Genomic DNA, 22,136 nt, shown 5'->3' with positions numbered 1-22,136 from the left:
ACCACTGTGCTACTAGCGCAGATTATACCAAGTGGTTACATAGAATGTAGGTTGACCACTTGGAGCGGTGGTTCCCCACAGCTCCAAGTGGTTAAAAGTAAAGTGCTAGTCAGTTGGATAAATAGTCAATTCTTAGTCTTGGACGTCCGACTTTGGAACTTTCAGGTTCAAAACTTGATCTTTTAGGAAGATATCCGCTTTGATCAAAACTTGATCTTTTAGGAAAGAAACTACAAGACTATTTATTAGCTGCGCTAATAAACAGTCGTGTAGATTCCACTATGAGGATTGAACATTGAGGAGAATTACACTGCTTTCATTCAACTATTATCTAAACATCAAACTTTCCTTTTCCTCTACGAAGTAAAGAATCGCTGTACGATGTTCATTATAGTTTTCTTCTGTCTCTATCCCAATCCATTTTCTCAGAGAGATCGTGTCCAACTGCAGGTTAAAGGAGGAGGAGGATTTGCCATGCTTCTTCTTCTTCTAAAACTCTTCCTTCTTAAATGAAACATAATGTCCAAGGAACTGAGTGCGTTTGTTTGTTTTTATTTATTATTTCCACTTGATGATCCTGAAATGCCCACTCTGTCATATTAATAACATACTGTCCATAAAGGACATTCTGACATGACACATGATCCATACCACAGATACGAATCGTGTATCATGTCAGCTCTCAAATTCTTGCGTTGCAGTCACCACTCATTGCCATGGAAGGAATCTCGATCGGATCCACCACCCATAGAATCTCAATTCGCTGTGTTGAGCACATGATCCTGTACTACAGTAAATGCAATCAATAGTATTTTAATATTCTGATGCTAAAAGGTTTGTCTGTTGTGCGTAAAGTAGAAGATGCCCTATTATTTTTAACTACTTAAATAATTATATATCTGTGATGAAATGGCCAATCAAAGGATGAAAATGTACGTACAAAAATATAAACTTACGATTACCTTATTTTTAGCAATGTCTGTCATTTCCTCGTTCAGGTGAACGTCATGAGCTAGCTCCATTGTGGTTCCTTTGTCCTTCCGCTGCCCTTTTACAAAGACCCTTGAATAAGGCTGAGCTGGAACTACCACTACGGGGTGCCCTTGTCGAAATCCAGAAGGTGCGGTACTGATGACGCTCCCATACATAGATTTGCCTTTAGTTTTAACCGGAATGGTTCTGTACTGTTCGCCTTGTCGCCATCTGCTGTTGTCCTCCCTGTTCCAGTGTGGTCGTGACCTTTCGTATAGGCCTTTGTCTTCCGGTCTGTAGATGACGGTTCCATACAGACCCAGAGCTTCTTCTGAAAGTGGAATGTTGGAAAATTTTCCTGGATACATCTCTCTCATACTGTTCCTCGAGACTCCGTACTGACCTTTGGGGTCATAACTGTCGTCAAATCTGGAGAATCCGCTCCGGGCATGGCTGGAAACTTTGTGCACCTCTGCGCGGTAGGACTGCTTCTCGTCCGGATTTCTAACGATCTTGCCAAACGCAGAATATTCCGGTACGAACGATGCAGACCCATAGGAATTCGGCTGGCTGCTGACCTGCTTCATGTTGACACCACCTGGTCGGAAGGGTCGTCGTGGTTGCGATGCGTACCCAAATGCAGCAGCGGCAGCAGGGAAAGTGACAGGAAGCTGAGGAATTTCGTTAGTGATCTCGCTGTGACGGGCCATGCGATTCATGTGCCTCCACATTGCCCGCAGCTCGGAACATGATGGCTCAGGCTCGACCACTTCGTTCAGGTGGCGGGGAAGTTGCTCACTTTGCCGTCGCGAAACGTCACCGGTAGCTCCCGTCACTTTGGATTTGGAAGCAATGTTCTTTGTCAGCATCAGCGACCCCAGGTGGTTGGTGGCGAGGAAGGAGTGGATGCTGTAGATGTTTTCGGCTTCGTTTATCATCAGAAGGAAAGTGATCCAAAGTTTTCCTGCGGGACACATCTTCAACCGTTTTGGATGGGCCCGAAAACAGTTCAGAACTAAACTCCCAACACTCGTGTTACCTGAAAGAAAATAAATCTAATTAGCACTGATTTCTGAGAAGTCAAATAATCTAATTTAAATTATGTTTTTCTTTTTCTTAACTGAAATTATAATGATACTGAAAAGCTACCAGATTTGGTAAATTAATTTTGAAACTATAAGTTAAACCAGAATATTTGTCAAAGCCTTAACAACGCAAAGCAACTGTCTCTTTTCAAATAATACTTTAAATAAGTGAATATCAATTTTCGTTATTTTTTCTGGTTCGTCTTCGTCTACCAAGTCTATACAAGCAAAAGCTGTTATCCTCTCTTCAAAAGACCCGCTCTAGCGAATACTTAATGAGAATCTTTTAATGTGGAAATGTTTCTTAAATGAGGAGACGACGTTATCACTCACTGAAATGCAGACAGCGTCAATATCAGATGCCATTCCAGAAAACCGACAAGAGAGGGATATAACAAGAGTCAGAGATACAGCAGCATGCGTTCTAAAAAATTCAAATTTCACTTGTTGTGAGCACCGAACGTGTAAAAGAAAGTCTCCTACGTTCCTCCTTTTCGTGTTCTGGCATCTCTCGAACACCGGCTGGGAGTGAAACTGCAGACAGAGGTGGGGATTTGTTATGTGCATTTCAAACTTGATTCCATCAGCAATTCAAATAATACGTCACACTCCTACGCTTTTGCGTTTGGATTCGTACAGTTTATCCGTATATAGTTTCCATGGACAGCACTGAACCCGTCCAGTGAATATACCGAAAGAATAAGAGATTAATACTACCTTTAGGAGAATTCAGAGAATTAAAATCTACAGCCAGTTTGGTCTGTACGAAAAATAACTTGAGTTTGCGTTTTTCTAGTTGATTATTGCTTTCTGTGGTAATTTTGAATGATTTAAAATCAATGAATCCAATCCAGACGTAAAAAAGAATTCAACATCCTTATCTGCAAATAAAAACGAGAAACGAAAAAAATATGAATCGATTTTGAAACCTTTATTTTGTTACCAATATGTTTCATATTTCAAAAGCATAATACCCTCGGAATTCGTAAGTGCAGATGGAGATGCATTCGATAAATTCTGCCGGAAACAATACATATGTAGAAAATCCTTTTTGAGGTCTTAAAATTGCTGAAACGTGAGAATGTCTCCATGTTGCTGACATGCAATATATTTGCAGGCAAAACTTCAAGGAATTTGTATTATTATCGGAGAAGGAATTTAATTTGAGGAAACTGCAAGAGACCGACTCACCATAGCAACCTCAGTGTTAGTTACCAAGATATTTCACAATAGGTTAAAAGTTCAGTGGAGAATTTCGGGAGAAATTAAGCGATGGACTAAGAAAATCAAGGATAGTTGACAAATTGTTAGACAAACGACTTTAGTTAATTCCTTTTCACCCATTTCAAACCAGTAATGTTTTGTTTCGATTTTAAATTCATTCATAGCCAGATTGGAAAAATTTAAATATGAATGCATTCTATTAGTCCACAGAATCTTCTGCAGAAATCCACAATTAAGCTATTGCATATTATTTTACTTTTCAGGACACAACAAACAGCTTTTGCGTGCAATACTTGAGAATGCAATAGCCTGAGCTTGCGTAGTGGCATTCAACATCTCAAACAAAGCAATGACTTTGCGAGAAGAGTTGAAAGGGACAAAGAAAGGAATTTAATATTGTAGTTTCGTATATTCAAGTATCAACTGTTGCTAACCCTTCTCCAGTCGTTATTTTAACGCAGTAAAAGAATGAAAGTTGCAGTCTGCAACATTGCGATAAAGTAGTGAGTGTTCTGGGACCCAGGAACTTGACGCAATGGTTGGCTGACAGTTTAATCGATGGATACCAACATCTGGCGGCGCTAGCTTTCTATAAATAACCCTCTCATAACGCTATCAATAGAACGGCTCCTTTAGCGAAAAAAAAATGACAGAAAATCTCTTGGATATAATTTACTCCACTTCAGACATTGGCAAGATGCAATATTAGAAAGATGGATTGCAAAGTTCTCTGAAGGGACCAGGTGTGGCGACACATTAGCTTTGTGTTTCCTCAACTGGATGTAGACGGTGTCTATTTTAAGACGGTTGTTACAATGAGTCCGAATGCACGCAGCTGAAAGCCAGGAGAAGAATAGACCAGGGAGAAATGTGAAATCGCTCATAAGGATGCTGTTCGAAGAAAATTAACACTGGAAGGTTTTGTTGTATTAATGGAAGGTGAGTGATGTGATGAGCATTTAAAGAACCTAAAAGGAGGGAAGGAATGGCCAAGGAAAAAAAGAGAAAAAAAGAAACATTGTGATGGCATATCCATCATGCTTCTGTTGTCATTAACTAAGGCTAGGAAGTACGAGGTTGACCAAAGTATTTAATATCCGGTTTGAGCGTATGATTGAAGGTTAATGCAGCTTTTGTGAACCCGTAATATAAGAGTGAGGCTACCTGCTGAGATAAATGCGTTTCCTTCTTTAGATAGAATGTCTGTCACTGGTTTTGTGCAAGTTAACGTTAGGGTTTGTGAAAATTCAAGTAAAAGTTTATTGTATTACAAACTGGAGGGGTACTTCGTATATACCGGTTGTGGTATTTGGTTTTGGACAAAATTTTGCTTTTAAGAGATGACTTAAACGAAACAAGAAATATATTTCCTATTCTGTATTAGATGATGATTTCCTCAGATGTTTTATTTTCCTTTTTCTAATTGGCTATTAATTTTTTCAATTATTCCATTTATATGTGTGTGTCATTTCGATTATGAATTATCACTATAGCTATATAATATATAATATCTATAATCTAAATCTATAATCCACATTTATTTTCCAAAATTACAATAAATTTCGTTTACTTAATGATATCTAGTAACTTTAGTGATGAGACTTCATGGTCAAATGGAAGGATACTATTAAAAAGGTTGATAGATGGATTTGATTCTATTAGAGAGTTTTATGTTTATTCCACTGATTTTTTGGTATACTCTTTTTATGTCTTTGTCCTATTATATACAGTCAGTCTACTATATTTTCCCTTTTATCTCTTTAGCATTTTTAAAACAAACTGATCGTCGAATTACAGTGTACTGCATTTCTAGATTTTATCTCAAACAAATCCTCTTGCGTCTATCCTTTTAAAGGAAACATCTCGATGCGATCAGACCATCGGTGTTTGGAAGAGAAAATTGATATCACTGATTTTGTTACACACTCAGAAAAATATAAACAGAAAAAGGTATGACTTTGCTCAACCATGTCGCAGCCCAGGAGAAAAAAAAAGTATCTCCAGCATGGGGATTCAGCTACCTTAATGGATTTTTCTTAGACATAAGGAAAAAACTTATCTTTTCCACGCATAACATATTTAAAAGACCTAAGGCTTATTTATAAATAAATAATACTTGAATTTATAAATAATACTCGAATTCTTGAATTTAGGCACTTTTCTCAACTGGTTAAATGCCTATCAGTCCGCTCACATATAAAACTGAACTCCAAATAGACGAATTTTCGTGAAATTTTATATATTTGCTATTTTAGAAAATATTTGTGGACCCATTCTATTTTTTAAAACAGAAGAAATAAAAATACAATATTTTAACAACACATTTCAGCTTATTTATTTATATCTCTTTTTATTCAACAGACTTTCATTAAATTTCATGAATTACATGAAAATAAACAAAACATGCACTTCCAAAACATATTAATTTAAGGGGAAAAATCGAAATTTTATTTAAAGTTCTTCACATTTTACAACGAAAAATGCAATAAAATATTCAAATTCTGTTTATTAGCGAATTTTATAGCATTTTCATCAAATGGTAACAATTCTTTGTTTTTATGTTCTTTTAAATACGCAATGAAAAGATAAATAATCAGATGTTGGGGCACGAAGGTGCTACGATAAACTAATAAAATTGGAATTCAACTGACAGAAATTAGGCTGGAACACCTTCATTTTTGTGCCATTTATTATTAATCTGATAATAATAAAGTTATAGTTATCTGCCTCACCAAAAGTAAACAATTTAAAATTATCGTTAAGATAATTAAGGACAGGGTATACAGAAGGGAAATCTTATCATCAATGTCATATAAAGAAAATATGTAGAGAGAGAGAAGGTCACTGGTTTCTCCTGCTCATATTCCACATTGAGGGTGCATTTGAAAATCTGTTCCTGTCGAACAAAATGGACTGCCAGAGGACAAGAAAACAACGTAGTTCAGCCAAGTAAATTACAAGTTCTGCATTACAACCATCAATAGATACTGGAAGATTTATGGTGGGGGTGCAAGCGGGGGTGAGTAACCCATTTGCCTTCTGCACGATCAATAACTTGAGAAGACAGTTATGTTTTCTTGGCTGAAACAAAAGAAAAAGAATACTTTTCTCCGTCCTCTACCCCCCCATTTTCATAACTACCCGGATGTGAGGAGGTAGCACGCCCACGCAACTGACAGTGTATAGAACGAAAGAAGAAGAAAAATTACTGTGAAAATGTCTCCGTCAATTGATTACACTGTCGATTAAAGTTGAATTCAAGGTATTACCATAAGGTGTGCAGGTTCTGCTTTCCTTAAAATCGAAATTTTTGCGCGAACCCAATATTCTTTCTCGTTTAGTCGTATTTTTTAATACATCTGACAAGTTAAATGATGGACAGAAAGCCCCGAAGTTTAAGTGTATCTGCGTAGTGTTGGGAAGTATATTGGGATCCTAAAATGGAAAGAGAAACAGCTAGCTGAACCACAGGGAATTAGAATGTGGAGAAGAAAGATCTAAAAGGACCAGTGGGAACAAGCACTGGGGCAAGTTTCATGCTTAGAACCCACCGAAACATAAATACCATCCCAATTCAGGAATACTGCATAAAATTCGTTATTTTTTTTAAGTCCATAAATCATTTTTACTGTTATAACTTCATTTATTTCCATTTTTATACTATTTTCAAGTTTTTTCTTTGTTTTCTTCTTGTTGATAGTGTTTTAACTTAAAGCAAATAGTATTTTCGAGATAAATAAATCCATTTTTCATCAAAAGTTTGCGTTCCGTGTATTGCGCATATTATTATGTTGGTATGCACGCCCATTACACGGGCTATTTTTAAATCATGTGAAATTCAATACTGCCAAGTAAGCTTACACAAAAAAAAAATACTTCTAAGTAACGAAAGCTATTTATAAGTATATCCGCAATGAAAGGAACATCGGTCCATTCATCCATTACAGACCCATTATAAGGCAAGAACCCACTTGGAAGATGCCTGCTATTTTGCTTCTGCGAACTTTTGAAAGGAAAAATGGGCAAAAAACCATTTGGTGATTTCACATAAAGACACGCGTGTCTTCTTGAGGGCCTGATGGCCATTAGCGAATTCTTTTGGGATTAAAGAAAATTTTGAAATGGAATGATAGTTCCTCTACTAATTCCTATCGTGAAGAAGGGTACGTCATAATGCAGATGTAGGGAATTGTCATCGGGAATGTTTAATAAAACTGCATTAACTTCCATAATAGGAATCCATTTGAAAACAACTTTGAAAGTGAAACACACTCGGCTACATTTTATTTATTACTGCATTAAAATAGCACGCTTTAAACTTAATATCTCAAGGAACACGTTTCTATGAACGACTACTCTCTCTTGGAAGGAATCCGCAGTATACTGAAAACACAGACGCACGAACACATACACACATGAGCCCGAAATCATCTCCAAATATTAAAAATAAAAGAAGCTGTAAGACATTTCTTACAGCTGTTAACTTTCTCTGTTCTCCCTTTCATGCTTCGGCACTTAGACAAATGGAATGAGAATGAATACACTTCCAGACCGCAAAAATGTAATTACATTCAATCTGTAAAATTCTAAAGCCAATGAACGAAAGGTCCATGGTTATTTGGTGCCCACCAAACGAAATCTAACGAATATATTTGATTCTCATAACTATTCTGTTATTCTCTAACAGAAAATCCCAGTTCCAAAGTCAAAATCTGGAGCATCATGAGATTGTGGACTTTAAGACAACCAATTCAGATAAGCTTTCTAAAACTAGGTTATCAGTACAAACGTGTTACGCTCAATATTATATCAAGAAAGACAGAGGTATCTTTCATCTAATTATAATAAACAGGAAGAAAGGACTCGTAGTATATGTTTTCTTTGGAAGGATTGTTGTTTTAACCTTCCATGAAGGTTAACTAGGCATCCCTCTCCACCCAAGTAACATTCTATTGAGATTTGATCGTTTATGCAGAATAGAATTTTAGTGTGCCAATGACTTGGCAATTTATTCTTGATTAGCCAATCGTTCATTCCATTTTCAATAGAAATGAGCGCTTAGTGTTGTTTTAAATGAATATCTAATTATATAGTTGTATAATTAAAACCATTTAGGAATTTGGCAGTGTGCTGGCCAGGAATTAGAACGAGATTGAGAAACCCCAAGCAGTATGCCCCTTACATTTTAATATTATCGAGCTCGTGGACAATTCAAAACGCCATCTAGTAGAATTACATCTATGGTTCTACTATATTTGTCATATTGCTATTTGAAACTTTTTTTAGACAGTTTAGGCGGGTTTCCTTATTGGAAAAATTAAAGGATTTGGTATCGATATCTTCAGAAAATAATTACATTAAATAAATCATAATTTTATGGAAATATTAGAAGGGTCAGTCCGGGAAGAAGAGTTCAACCTCCGAGAAAATCGCAGTATTTTTGTTTGGGTGTATTACAGAGTGTACCTCCATCCTTTTTTATCGTTATCTTTCGGTCCGTCCGATCCTTAATATTAAGTATAAATATTGTCAAGCCTCTTTCTTGATTTATTACTTGAATGTGACCAGTGGCCAACAGAAATATAAACCCATGAATCAGAAGATTGTTACTCCAGCAACAAATTCATATTTCAGACAAACGCATTATAGATTACAAACTAAACTGATATTTTCTGGCGTCTCCAGGAAATTTCGGGAATTCTTCCGTTGTCTTCCCTTATGGTAAATTGTCTTTAAGTTCAGATTTTGCATCTTTTGATTTAAATCTCGGCCAAGGTCCTATTTTAATTTTATTATTTCAAGGTCCTAATAGTTGTCGAGAGTCTGGAATTAAGGAGACGAGAATCTATCAATTTTATCCTGACTATTCATAACCACTTATTTTTCGTTGTCAGAGTCGACCTACAGGCATCCTACAAAATAACTATAAGTTGCTGCTGGTTGATCAGAGTCACCATCAGATTCTAATAAAAATTTATTAATATCTATTGCTACTGAAGCTCAGAATTCTCCTATCCCATCTACCCCAGCTAAATTTCCATCATTACCATTGCCAAATTCTCTAATGAGAGATTCAGTTTGTTCCCCTTAGAAACTTTCTTCTCTTTTCCAAAGATTCCCATTTCTTCCAGCAACAGAAAGAAACAGAAGATATCTCGACATCGACAGAAAACATTATAAAGGAAATTTAAAAACATTAAAAAGGAAAGAGAAACATTACAAAAAAAAAGGCAACTGAATAAAGCAGTGAAAGTAAGAAATAGGAAAGATATGATAGGTTTAAATTAAGATGAAGATTTAATTAAAGAATCTGGCAATAAGACAGACTTAGATGAAATTGACAACAATAATTGCAAAGAGCATTGGAACGATTATTTTAATGTGAGAAGAAAGGTAATTGGATGCGTTAAATATGAGCAATAGATCCATGACATGTGTACACTAGAAGTGAATCCAACTTATGTGGAAGAGCGATATTTAGAAATAAAAACTGTTTAAAACAAAAATGACGGATGAAGCAAATCTCCTTAAAGATACTACAACTCTCCACAGATGTCGGAAGAGACATCCTTTTAAATAATAATATGAGATTAACTTTCTACATGGGCCATGGACGCAACGAAAATGTCCTTTCTCCAACTGAAGACGATAAACTATTGTGATTGCACTGTCATCCAGTTTAGATTTAGATGAGAAACCAGACATTTTATGTTAAGTGCGTAGTTATTTATATTTTGAACTTAACAGAACATGTTAAGCTCATGGTCGCCTGATTAGTCTTCTCCTGTTATTGTAACTGTTCGAAGAAAATGTCATTTATGGGAAGATAAACTGCACAAGCTCTCTAAAAAGTTTCAAAGGAATTTTGATCCTTACGAATTATCATCGCGCACCTAAAAAAGTTCATTAATTACAATAATCTGCTGACATGGGATCTTTCATCCTGCAAAGAGAAACACCGACCAAAATACAGACTATTGTAAGATATATATATAAACTACTTAATGGTCACATTAATTAATTTTATATATGGGGGTTGATCTGGATCTGGTGAATAATTTTGTTTTAAAAGTAATGGATTTGAAAATCCGCTTTTCCTTCTTGTTCCAGATTTTTGAAGTGGTATTCAGGAACAATAACGCTCCAAATTATTGCCCAATAAAGAGTTTCCGATTGTAATGCTATAGACATAGATTCGGCCAAAGTTTTTAAGTTCGTGTCGCGTAATAAATTCTGCTCAGCCATCCTTACAATCCAAATGAATTTAATGTACCCTACTTCAGTGCATTAATAATATAATATCATGCTAATAACATTAATGTAATCAGCACATTAAAACATGAAAAATGCGATGTCCTACTGAAAAAGTAGACAAAGAGGGTGAAAGAGGCCGTCGCCATAAGATCTCTAAGAAAGTTAATAAACCATGACTGAAACGATCCATCTTGAAGCATTTTGATGTCAAATCAAATAAAGATTTGTTATTTAATCGTATATTCATACGGGTAGCTATCACAACTGTTCAGCAATATAAAGATAACTAGTGTACAATTTTTATATCATTAAAACTCTTTTTATTCAAACCAAAGCTCTAGTATTTCCGATATTGTTCAATATTGGATATACTAGAGCTTTGGTTTGAATAAAAAAGATATGAGATACCTTACAGTATAGCGTCAAAACTGCTTTTTTCTTTTACAGACTTTTTGATTCTACCACAAAAGATTCTACCATCATCTTCTCGAAGTTTGTCCTCATAGCTACATCTTAAAGTAACTTAAATATGTAAAAGTTTGAAGGGACAATATCAATATGGTATGAATGTACTGATATTGTCCTACTTGGTATGTTATTGTATTGAATAGCGCCTCATATTTGAGTTTCTGAGATGGGGGACAGTGAGCATTGTCCAGCTACAGAAGAAATCTCAAGAAATGTTGGAATTAAATTCAATTTCAGGTTCAAAATGATCTAGCTTATCACCTTACTTCTCAAAAATTCTGCCAATCAAATCAATCGTGTATTAATGTCCTCTAATAATATTTGCATATTAACCAACTACTATTAAGTATACCAGAAAATCGTATGGCTTCTTCTCTCAGAAACGGGTCATAGGACCTTAAGATAAAGATGGGATTCCTCTAAATTAGGGGACTCACATTTCGAGGAACTGACGCCTGACTGATTGTTACTTTCTCCAAAGCAATATAAAGCCCCTTGGTACATATACCACGCACATCGTATAAGCAAGGCCACGGGTGCATGTCCGTGTCCAGTTTAACATAAAACATACGTAGAGATCTAGTGAGGGACCTTGTTGTTGCTTGGCACTGCTGCGTGACTTGATTTATTGAATAGCTTTAGTGTTTATGGTCAAATCGGAAGGGATTAATATCATGTGGCGTTGGTAGCAGGCCGAAGACACCGCGATATACTCATAATTTCTATTTACTGCTTAACGACCTTTCACTTTCCATCATTTATAATACGGCGCCGACAAAGGCCAAATTGTACACCGAAAATATCATATTCATTGGGGAGCGCCTGATGGAAGAGCTTCATTGACTCACTTTACCATTGTACCTTTCAGTAAATGTACTTTGTTTTTCTCTATTTTTATTGAAACGTGTTTGAAAAGAAATGTCGTAATATGAGCTGTATAATACCGGACGTCCATGTAGCGTCTGACTACGCAATTTAATTCTATAAAACGATTAATGGCTCCTCCTGCTTCATATTTCTAATGCATTAGGTTGGTTATTCTCCTTAGAACAGCGTCTGTAGGGAGTTCTATCACTGAAGTTTTCTACGGCTTAGGGGTAATAATTAAGCTGTGAAAATTGGAAGCGTAAAGTTACACAAAAAGACTAGCCCTGCTACCATTCGGAATCAGAAATTGGAACTCTGCTTAATAACCAACAAATATACTATTCAGACCTGAGCATTCCCAGAATTGTTGATGTTCTTCAGCCGTTTCCAGTTAATGGTTTCTTTTGTGGATGAAACACTCGGCGTTAATCAAAAATGATAGATGAAGAGGGGTAGAAGAGAGGCATTCATTTTTACGATATAATTATGTATTATAACGTTTTCTACAGTTCCTCAAAGAAAGGAAGGAAGGAAGGAAGAAGGACGCCTGTCTGCCTTTCTGCCTTGTCATTAATGTGAATGGTTGGTATTAAGAAATCAAGTGGTAGAAGAATGCTAACTTTTTTTACTCTACACGTCTGAGTGCATTCATCGTTATCAGCTTATGAATGACAAACGAAACTTGTATTGGACAGCGACTCTCATAACTCGTAGTCAAAACAGGTCACGTCTGAACATTAGAAGGAGCCGTGGGACACAATGCAAGTGCGCAGACCTCAAAGGCAAGCAGTCAGCGACATTCATTGCCCAAAAAGATAAAGAAATGAAGAGAGAGAAATTTGATGGGTTTTTTCCCACACTGACCAAGTTAGCTCGAAAAAGGATTAATCAGTTTTTGACACTTGAAAATTGGAATTTTCATTCCGAAAAGCAAGCAAACAGACAAAAGTTAACTGCCCACCTCATCCCCCTATAATAATTTAGTATTAGTATTAGTAACGGCCGCATGGTGCAAGAAAGCCTATGGCTTATGCTGCACCAGCCAAAAAAAAAAAAAAAAAAAAATCCGAACAAAACAATGATAAAAACAAAAAAAAAATAAATAAATAGATAAATAAAATAAATAACTAATTAATAATAATCAATAAATAAAAAAATAAAATAAAAAATAAATAAAAAAGAAATTAAACCTATCATCCTATGCGCTTCCCTTACCCGAAAGTACTATCCAGATAACCTTTGAATTTCCCCAAACTGTCGGCGTCTACCACCCATGAAGGCAACTTATTCCAGTAATTTATAACTCGCTGGCTAAAATAAAACTTCCTGCAGTCCAATCTAAACATTTCCCCGCGTAACTTGAATTTATGTCCCCTAGTTCTAGCATCATTTATAATCTTGAAACATCTGTCCTCATTCATTTTACTGATGCCTCTCAGAGCCTTAAACACCTCAATCAAATCTCCTCTAAGGTGTCTAGTTTCCAAACTCTGCAACCCACATATTCGAAGTCTTTCTTCATAAGGACGCCCTTTTGCCGATCTCACCAGGCGAGTTACCCGTCTTTGGACCCTTTCAAGAAGCTCGATGTCTTTGTTTAGGTGCGGTCTCCATACTTGAACACAGTATTCCAAGTGTGGTCTAACATAAGCCTTATATAATGGGATTATCACGTCCCTATCTCTACTTGCAAAAGTTCGATAGATCATCGATAGGACACCATGGGCCTTCCTTGCAACCTGTTTACAATGCTCAGAGAATTTCATGTCTGACCGTATCGTAACACCCAAGTCCCTTTCCTCCAGTACTGGGTTTAGTTGAACTCCACCAAGTGAATAAGTTATTTTGGGATTACTGTTTCCCAGGTGTAATACCTTACACTTTGTTGGATTAAAGCATAGCTACCATTTTTCTGACCATTCCTGAAGTCTATCTAGGTCTCTCTGAAGAAGCTCAGCTTGACAGTGATCATTAACTACTCTACCAATTTTAACATCATCTGAAAATTTAGACATCACGCCCTCTATCCCTTCATCAATGTCGTTTATGAAAATTAAAAACATAATACTGATCTAATACTGATCCTAATACTGGTCCTAATACTGATCCTTGGGGAACCCCACTTCTTACATCAACCCAATCTGAGGAATAGCCATTTATCACAACCCTCTGCCTCCTGCCCTGAAGCCATCCTTCTATCCATCTAAGGATTTTCCCAGTGATTCCAACCTGTTCCAGCTTATAAAGCAACCGCTCATGTGGGACCGAGTCAAAAGCTTTGCTGAAATCTAAATAAACAATGTCGAAATTATTCCCTAAATCCAGCTCGTGAGTGACTCTTTCGAAATAGCGAACCAGATTTGTTAAACATGATTTTCCCTTTACAAAGCCATGCTGAGTATCCTTGAGAATTTCAATTCGATCCAAATGATCCTGAATTCCACCCTTGATCATTGCCTCCATGATTTTCCCTACTACTGAAGCCAGACTGACAGGTCGATAATTTCCAACTTCACTTTTAGAGCCACCCTTATGTGTGGGAGATACATTTGCACTTTTCCAATCCAAGGGAATCTCCCCAGAGTCTAGTGATGCTCGCATAATTAGCCTCAATGGTTCAATGCACTCGCTTGCCGCCTCTTAAGATTATAGGGCATATTCCATCAACTCCAGGAGCCTTACTGGTCTGTAGACTCGAAAATGTTTTCATTAAATAATCTTGCGAAATTTCAATATCATTAATTACATATTTAATAACTTCGCTCCCACAATTTCCCATTGCCACAAAAGGCTTTTCATTTGTAAATATCGATGCAAAATAACTGTTGAGTTCATCTGCAACGGCAGCTGGTGAATTTATTACTATCCCCTTTCCCTTACGTAAAGGTCCGATCTGGTTTGTCCTGCTCTTCTTGGCATTTATATATGTGAAGAATTCTTTATCCCCCCTCTTTGCTCTGTTTGCTAGTGATTTCTCATAAACTGCCTTTGCCTGTCGAACCTTTTCTGTGGCTCTATTACACATCACCTTGTAGCTGTTATAGGCTTCAGTACTTTTTATTGCTCTGTAACCTTTCCATGCCACCTTTTTCTGCTCAAGTATTGCGGCAACTTCACTATTCATCCAACTTGGAACCCTTCTAGTGGAGTATTTTTTTAATGGTATACGCATTCAAGGCATCTGTGATTAATGTTTTAAAAGCGTACCACAGTTCAATTGTATTCATTCTGGTGCTTCCTTAAATTTATTCCACTACTCCAGATGGAAGTTTGTTCCCACAATCAGTTACTCTGTGAAAATAAAATTTCCATATATTTACCCTGAGCCATGACACTGTTCCCTTATGGGTGTTGTTCGAGAAAGGCTAAGAGTGCCATTCAACGTTTAGTGTGCTTAATCTGTTTAAAGCCTTAACAATTCAATGATATACCCTCGCAGATGCCTAGTCTCCAAGCTCTGTAATTCGCAGAACTGAACTCTTTCATGGTAAGAGTATCCTTTTGTAGTTTTTGGACTAATTTTGTGCTCTTTATTTCCTTATATAAGGAATAATCACATCCTTGTCCCCGCTGCCAAAATTTCTGTATACCATTTACAGAATCAATGGTATTCAATGATCCCCTAGTTTCGTTCTCCATGGCCTTGAGTGTGGCACCATCCAATTTGATATGTTATTCTGAGATAATGCTCATATGCACTACATTGTATTTTCCAATTTAATAAACCTCAACTTCCAAATTATCAGCCCATCTGTATAATTTTTCTTGGCATTGTTATGTGCAGTAGTGTGCCTTGATTCGTCTGATTAATCACCCTGCCAACCTTTGTATCGTTGCAAACTTCAGCTTGATATAAATTTCTCGATATCGTTAATAAATACTGAAAACAATAAAGGATCCAGAAACAAAAAGGACTCCACTAATAACATTATTTGTAGAAGATCAGTGCCTATTTATAACCGTCCTCTGTCTTCTGCCACTCAACCTTCCCTTTATCCATAGCAGCAACTCTTACCCTAATACCACACTGCTGGAATTTGTACAACACTTTAGCACTTGGAACAGTGTTCAGAGCTTTTCTAAAATCTAAGTATAGGGTGTCAAAATTTATGTTTTGCGACCAGTCCTTTATCACTGCATCGTAGTAAATAATAAAATTGGTCAACCAAGAACACTCCTTAGCAAATCCGTATTGCGATTTCCGGCTAACTGATTCCTGTCACGATGATGATCCTGTATTACGTCTTTAACCCCAGACTCCATTACTTTCCATGGAGTAAAAGTCAAACTTGGATCAACATTTATTTACTTTGCATTTTGATCCACATTTTAAAGAGAACAGACATCTACACATCATTAATCCATAACGACCTTCCCTGAATCCAAGGATGCTCTCATAATTATGACCATAATTATCCTTATCTCTCTTCTTTGTTTCTTTAAATATAACTGGAGATATTTCATCACCCCAAGTGCATTAATTACATTTTAGCTTCAACAATTTCTCTTCACAAAATCATTTAACTCCCAGTTATAATTTGGTATGCTTCTGGTTTTCCCATCTCTAAAAATTCATTGCGCGTACTATACCTTATGATAGTGATGCTTAAGAAGCAAACCCAGTTTTGTGGACTTGTCTAACTGCACAAAGAGGCTATGCCGGATAAGTACAATCACTTCTTATTATTGTTATTGTAGGGTTTTAGGAGCATCAGCAACTAAGGCCATATTCCTCCATATATGCTGTGTGTAAATTGGGTGTGTTCTGTGGTCGATTTTCTGTTTGCTGGATGAAAAACCGAGTTTCAGGGAGAAAAAACCATGCTACCCTCACCTGAGAGCGATTAACTCAACCGCGCTGTGAAAAAGGCCCTTAAAACTTCTCTCCATCTTTGACGGGACTCAACAATCATTTCTCAAAGCGTCTACCGTATGATTTTGCCCTGAACTCAATTATATCTAATAAATGAGTCCATAAGTGAATCCTTCAGACTAAGAGAATGTAAGAATAACGGCAAACTGTGACTGAGTTTGCCGATGTTCAGTGTTTATTTCCAAGGAACAAACACGAAGACATGTCAGTAAATAAACAGGGACTTAACCCGGAGAAAGTGGTAGGATGTGCTGTTTACAAAACTGTTTACTTTAAGAAAAACTTTCTACTGTAGCCAAACAGAACTCGTCTGAAAGAGAAATCAATACGCTTTCTTCCACACAGACTCACACACATACAAATGGGTTGGGTGCATATTACGATCTCTTGGCGTGCTCTGTCAGAAGAGGTCTCCGGGCAATTTTATATCAGAGTTTCTGGTGGCAAGCGACGCACATTTCCTCGCTATAGCTGCCCCCTTTTTGCTTCATTTTGATAGTATTAAAGGCCCATCGAACTTAATAACCCTCCAGAAGAGCTTCCTTTTTCTTTCTTTCTTTCTTTCTTGTCTGGCATCTCTAGTATTTCGATATTAAATGCATTCCTTCGATGTTTGACTTTTCTGTAAATCTAACGATTGCCCAAGCAATGTCTAATATTTCAAAAACAAAAATAGATTACTTCCAGCAGATGCATTTATGGTGATTTTTTTTTCTTAAGAAGGAAGAGAAGTATTATTAATGTTTTCTTCTGTTCTGCTTCGTGTATTTTAAGGTGCTTGGGACTTTTTCAAAGCTGTTTTACCCTTTCATCAGCTTGTCTTATGCTTTATTCTTTCTAGAGTCATCTTTTTGAATATGTTAATTTATGATCAATATAAGCAAATCATCTTAAACGTTTGAACAGAATTTCTTAAGAGTAATATAAGAAAACAGAAAAAGGTATGTTTATTCTTGGGACATTAGGTTCTGCTGGGCCTTGAGCTGTTACACCCAAACAAATAAATGTTTACTCCTTTTAACGCATTTAAGTAATCATGGAGTCTCAGAGTCCAAAGCCACTCATCGTGGACTCGTCTACACCACATAAATGTAAAGGCAGCCTGACATCCAACTTTTAGGAATTATATTAATAGTTCTAGCTTCAACTATTTGCCTTCTGCATTTTTACTTTACAAGAATAGTTATGCAATACCAGTTGACCATGGTATTGCATAACTATTCTTGTAAAGCACACGCTAGCTTAAAGTTCACATTTCCTTTCGCTCGCGCAGTAATGTGCACTCAAAAGCACAATTACTGACCATTGTAAATGCTCGTTGCCAAGTGGATAAGGTCTTCCCACATAGTAAGCTGAGTACGGAGCATTTGATACAAAAAGTCTAATATTTCCCAAGGATAGAACCTATTCAAAGGATTACGTTCAATCCTTTTTATGAAATGAATTTAAATTTTGCCTATTGCTTCTCCTATCCTTTCTCTGATTTGTTAGAACGATTCATACAAAGTCACTGTTAAAATTAAAGAAATACATTCCATTATTTCACCAAGTGTAGGATACTTACCTCGTGAAATTTCTTCGACTACGGATGAAACTAATAGCAGGTGCCATTTCACCTTCCGACTGGAAATCAAATATCAAATCAGTGGCTTTAAAAAGCTAAAAATGCAGAGAAATGCATTCCACGCAAAAAGCCTCGACTTAGCTTGAATGCATGTAGATAAGCGCTGTCATGAGAGAGGACGAATCCTTCAGAGATTTCTCGACGCTTGTCCTCCGTATCAAATCGCTCGATACTGATTTTTGGGTACTCTGTAATTAAGAAACAAGGTTCTTATCGGAAAAGATGGTAATAAGCATCATGTTACGCAGAAGGTGTTGTCCCTTGAAGTTTTTTTTTTATATATGGGATGTGTTCGACTCTTGTTCAAATGCTGAAACTATATTTCTTAATCAGCCACAGCTATTCCTCAATTCCTTAAACGCTGATCTCCAGGTAATTCTCCAATTGAGGGCGAAGGAAACTTCAATTCTTCTAAAACTCTGTCGTGTGTCGTTTCTCGTAAAACAGTGTTCTTTTCTCTCATAGCAACCTTCGATATTACTCCAAGTTCTAGACAAGATCACATATCTCCATTAGGGATCACTCTGACTTCTACTCTCTTGGGGCATAAGAAATTCCATTGGGAAGAGGCAATCGGTTTAATTAATGACCACCTCTTACGAAGTCTGTCTGTCTGTCTGTCTGTCTGTCTGTCTGTCTGTCTGTCTGTCTGTCTGTCTGTCTGTCTGTCTGTCTGTCTGTCTCTCTCTCTCTCTCTCTCTCTCTCGTAGGCATTCGGTTTTTGATGCATAACTTTTCTATAGATACTTTCATGGGCATTCTTCTTCTGAAATAGCATTTGTAATTCCCTCGCTCTCTTCTGAACCAGTCTGGACAAATGCTGCAACCAGTCAGCAGCATCCATATCCATTCATTGTCAATTCCAAATTCAATTCACAGAATCAACTTTTACTATTCGTCATTTATATTTCCAACTTCTGTTTTCTTTAACAACCTTCCTCCATTTGCAGTTTCCCAAAATTTCAATCTACAGATATCAGTTTTAATGTCACTGATGGAATGAGTCTTTCTTGCATCAATGCATGGTCTTCTGCAATGACTGGAATGTACTCTTCTTTGACACGAGTTGTAGAGTGTTATGGCCAGACGGATTCGGCTTTTCCGAAAGACATTCCAGCGTTGCGGATTTATCTCTAGTAGGGCTTAACAGACTTACTGAAGTGAACATCATCTGAAACCCTATATACCAAAACGATCTTCTACTGGATTCCCTTTGTTAAGCACAAATGATTAGATTATTACTTCATAATGGAATATAATCTTAATCTTGGGCTGACGACTGATATAATAGCATCGGTAATCCGTCAGAGCAGGATCTACTGCAGACTGAAGGATTTTAGAGCATTGAGCATCATCGCCACCCCTGCACTAAGGGGACTGTATATTAGCTGTATGAATATATTTTCCTCTTTTTTTAGCTCTAATTGGGATGGACAAGTCTATGTTTCAGTTACAAATATTCTTAATCCTTCTGCTGTTGCAGATACTGATATCTTGTGTTTGATCAATTGTATTTCCTCATGTATTCACAACCTTTTTACAGTACAAATCAAAATCTATCTCGTTCCGTCCATAATACTTTTAGTTCCGATCGAGATAGAGGATCAAAGGACTTGCATAGATTTTTTTAGCTAAATGGAGTTACAAAATAATTTATTTTCAACAGTTGTTTCCGAGGGATTTCAAGCTCCAGGATTACAGGAAGAAAAATACACAAACCAACTGCAATAAAAAGAAATAAATACTTAAAACTGATCACAGAGTGATTCAATTTTAAAGAATGCACTTCTTATCTGATGGAATTGATAACGCCTCCCTTTCAGATAATTTTCCCAACAGAAACACATTCATGCATATTAATTAGGTACATCAATGCCGCGTTAACAAAAGGGCTGATAAATAAACTTTAAATTATAAACCCGAAACTTAAAAATCATTACATTATCTGTAATCCAAATTAAGACTACAACGATAGCCGATTAATAATTCTGTTTAGTTCTTAACGGATTTGTTCTTGATGACCAGCTTTAAGAAATCGATATTAAAATATCTAAAAAGTTTAGAACACCAAAAATATGTATACAAACAACAACAATGAATTCATTTAATTTTCTCGATGAAAGCGAGAGTTTTAAAAATGAAATTTATCAGAATATCATAATATTGATAACTGGAGTAATAAAGAACCAAAAAGATTCAACAAATCTCCATTGTCCTCCTGTAAAATGCGAATAGGCTGAAGTGCCGAATAGGCACGAAGGATCATTTTGTTGTTTCCTACACCATCATTTCGGGCCACGAAATCTTTCCATTCCCACAATTACCCCACACTTCCACCCACCCCCCCCACAGAAAACAGCACCTCAAACTAAATGAAGTCGTCAAAGTCTGACGCGAATTTTAATCCCAAATCTCCCGATTTAGCAGATAATCCAAGAATAAGTAGTACGTAAGAAGATTTGTCGAAACTCAACAAGAGAAAAAGTATTAACTTACAAACAGAGGAGGAGCAGAGACGGGAGCAAAAGCCAATACCACGGGGTCCAGACTGAGTCGCTGCACGTTCCTACCGAAGCAACTGGTCGGTTGGCTCCAGACCTTGCATTAAATATTATTCGGGGCGAAGCGGTTCTCTGAGAGGCGGCCGGCCGCAATTCGTCCACCGCCAGCCGCTGATGCATGTCGTAATGTCGCTTACCACCCACGCAATCGCGCGAGAAGCGAATGTCGTCTAGTTGCCGGCTGACGTAGCTGATTCCACCGTACAGATCTGCCATAGTTGTTCCTCCTTTTGGTACAAAGTTGCACATTACACTTCGTCGCTAGGAGGCGCAGTCCGTCGTTCATTTACTGCCGCGGATGAATGAGGCGCGTTGGAATGGAGAGGCTTCATTCATTTCCCGAAGAGACGAAAACCACGAGAGGTCCATTGCTGTGTAGTAGAGGCACGAGCGAATGTTAACTACTCTTGGAAATAAAATTAAAAAAAAAAAAAATGGTAACGGAAACGGAACCACGACTTTCCATAATTGGGACATTCAACTTTTCTTTTACTGAATTTATAGTTACTGTTAAGGGGTCGTGTAAAGAACGGGACACACTGACGGTCTGTCTTCTCATCTTCATTGAGAACTACGCCGTTGCTTAGAGAGCCTGGGGTTGGCAGCTCCGATGATTAATGCGAAGTTGGGGTACTGCATAGCGCGTGTTTTCCTTAGGTTATTTTTGAGAAGCCAACTTTTGCGTCCATTTCGTGTGATGTTGGTCTTCCACCACTACCACCACCTCCTCCTTCTTTCCCCCCCAGGGACTTTGCCGACACACATAGGATATGTCTGTAATCATGCAGCCGAATGTCAAGCAGCTGTATTGACGTCGCCGATGGCATTCAATAACGATGTCTATAAATCATTTGTTATTGCCAGAACAAGCGGGAGTTTCTCTTTGTGACATGCGCAGAGGGCCGTCGGCAACGCTCCTGCATTGATGCCGTGGCGTTGCCCAAGTCTAGACTGTAATTAACTGAAACTCGTAGAAAGCGAATTTGGGTTATTGATACGATTCGAAACCATCGTGGTTATAGTCTTCTTGTGTCTGATTTGGGCTCACTTGCTGTGGAGTAATCGGAACAAAAAGTGACACTCGGTCAAATAGCGACACTTTGAAACTCAACACGCAGCTGTTGAGAGAAGGAAAAACACAGCGGACCGTCTTTTTGTCAGTCACCCGAAACCACTGGCCTTGGGTTCTTTCGACAGGAAAATCACTC

General features: G+C 37.2%; 1 protein-coding gene across 1 annotated transcript in view; it reads right to left on the bottom strand.

Annotated features, from left to right (window-relative positions):
• Nucleotides 1–21,144, bottom strand: part of LOC150076198 (uncharacterized) — a 76,616-nt gene extending 55,472 nt beyond the window's left edge. Inside the window, exons 1-2 of the mRNA XM_090387523.1 lie at nt 20,864–21,144; nt 963–2,011 (exon numbers count right to left, since the gene is read on the bottom strand). Of these exons, the coding sequence (XP_090243649.1) occupies nt 963–1,949 (987 nt within the window). The 5' untranslated portion in view covers nt 1,950–2,011; nt 20,864–21,144. The remainder of the gene's footprint in view (nt 1–962; nt 2,012–20,863) is intronic.
• Between the last annotated feature and the right edge of the window lie 992 nt (nt 21,145–22,136).

The sequence above is a fragment of the Mastigoproctus giganteus genome, chromosome 13 (genome assembly GCF_048544385.1).
Source record: "Mastigoproctus giganteus isolate SK-2022 chromosome 13, ASM4854438v1, whole genome shotgun sequence".
NCBI classification, from domain to species: Eukaryota; Metazoa; Arthropoda; class Arachnida; order Uropygi; family Thelyphonidae; genus Mastigoproctus; species Mastigoproctus giganteus.
This window is presented reverse-complemented; position numbering and strand designations above follow the sequence as displayed.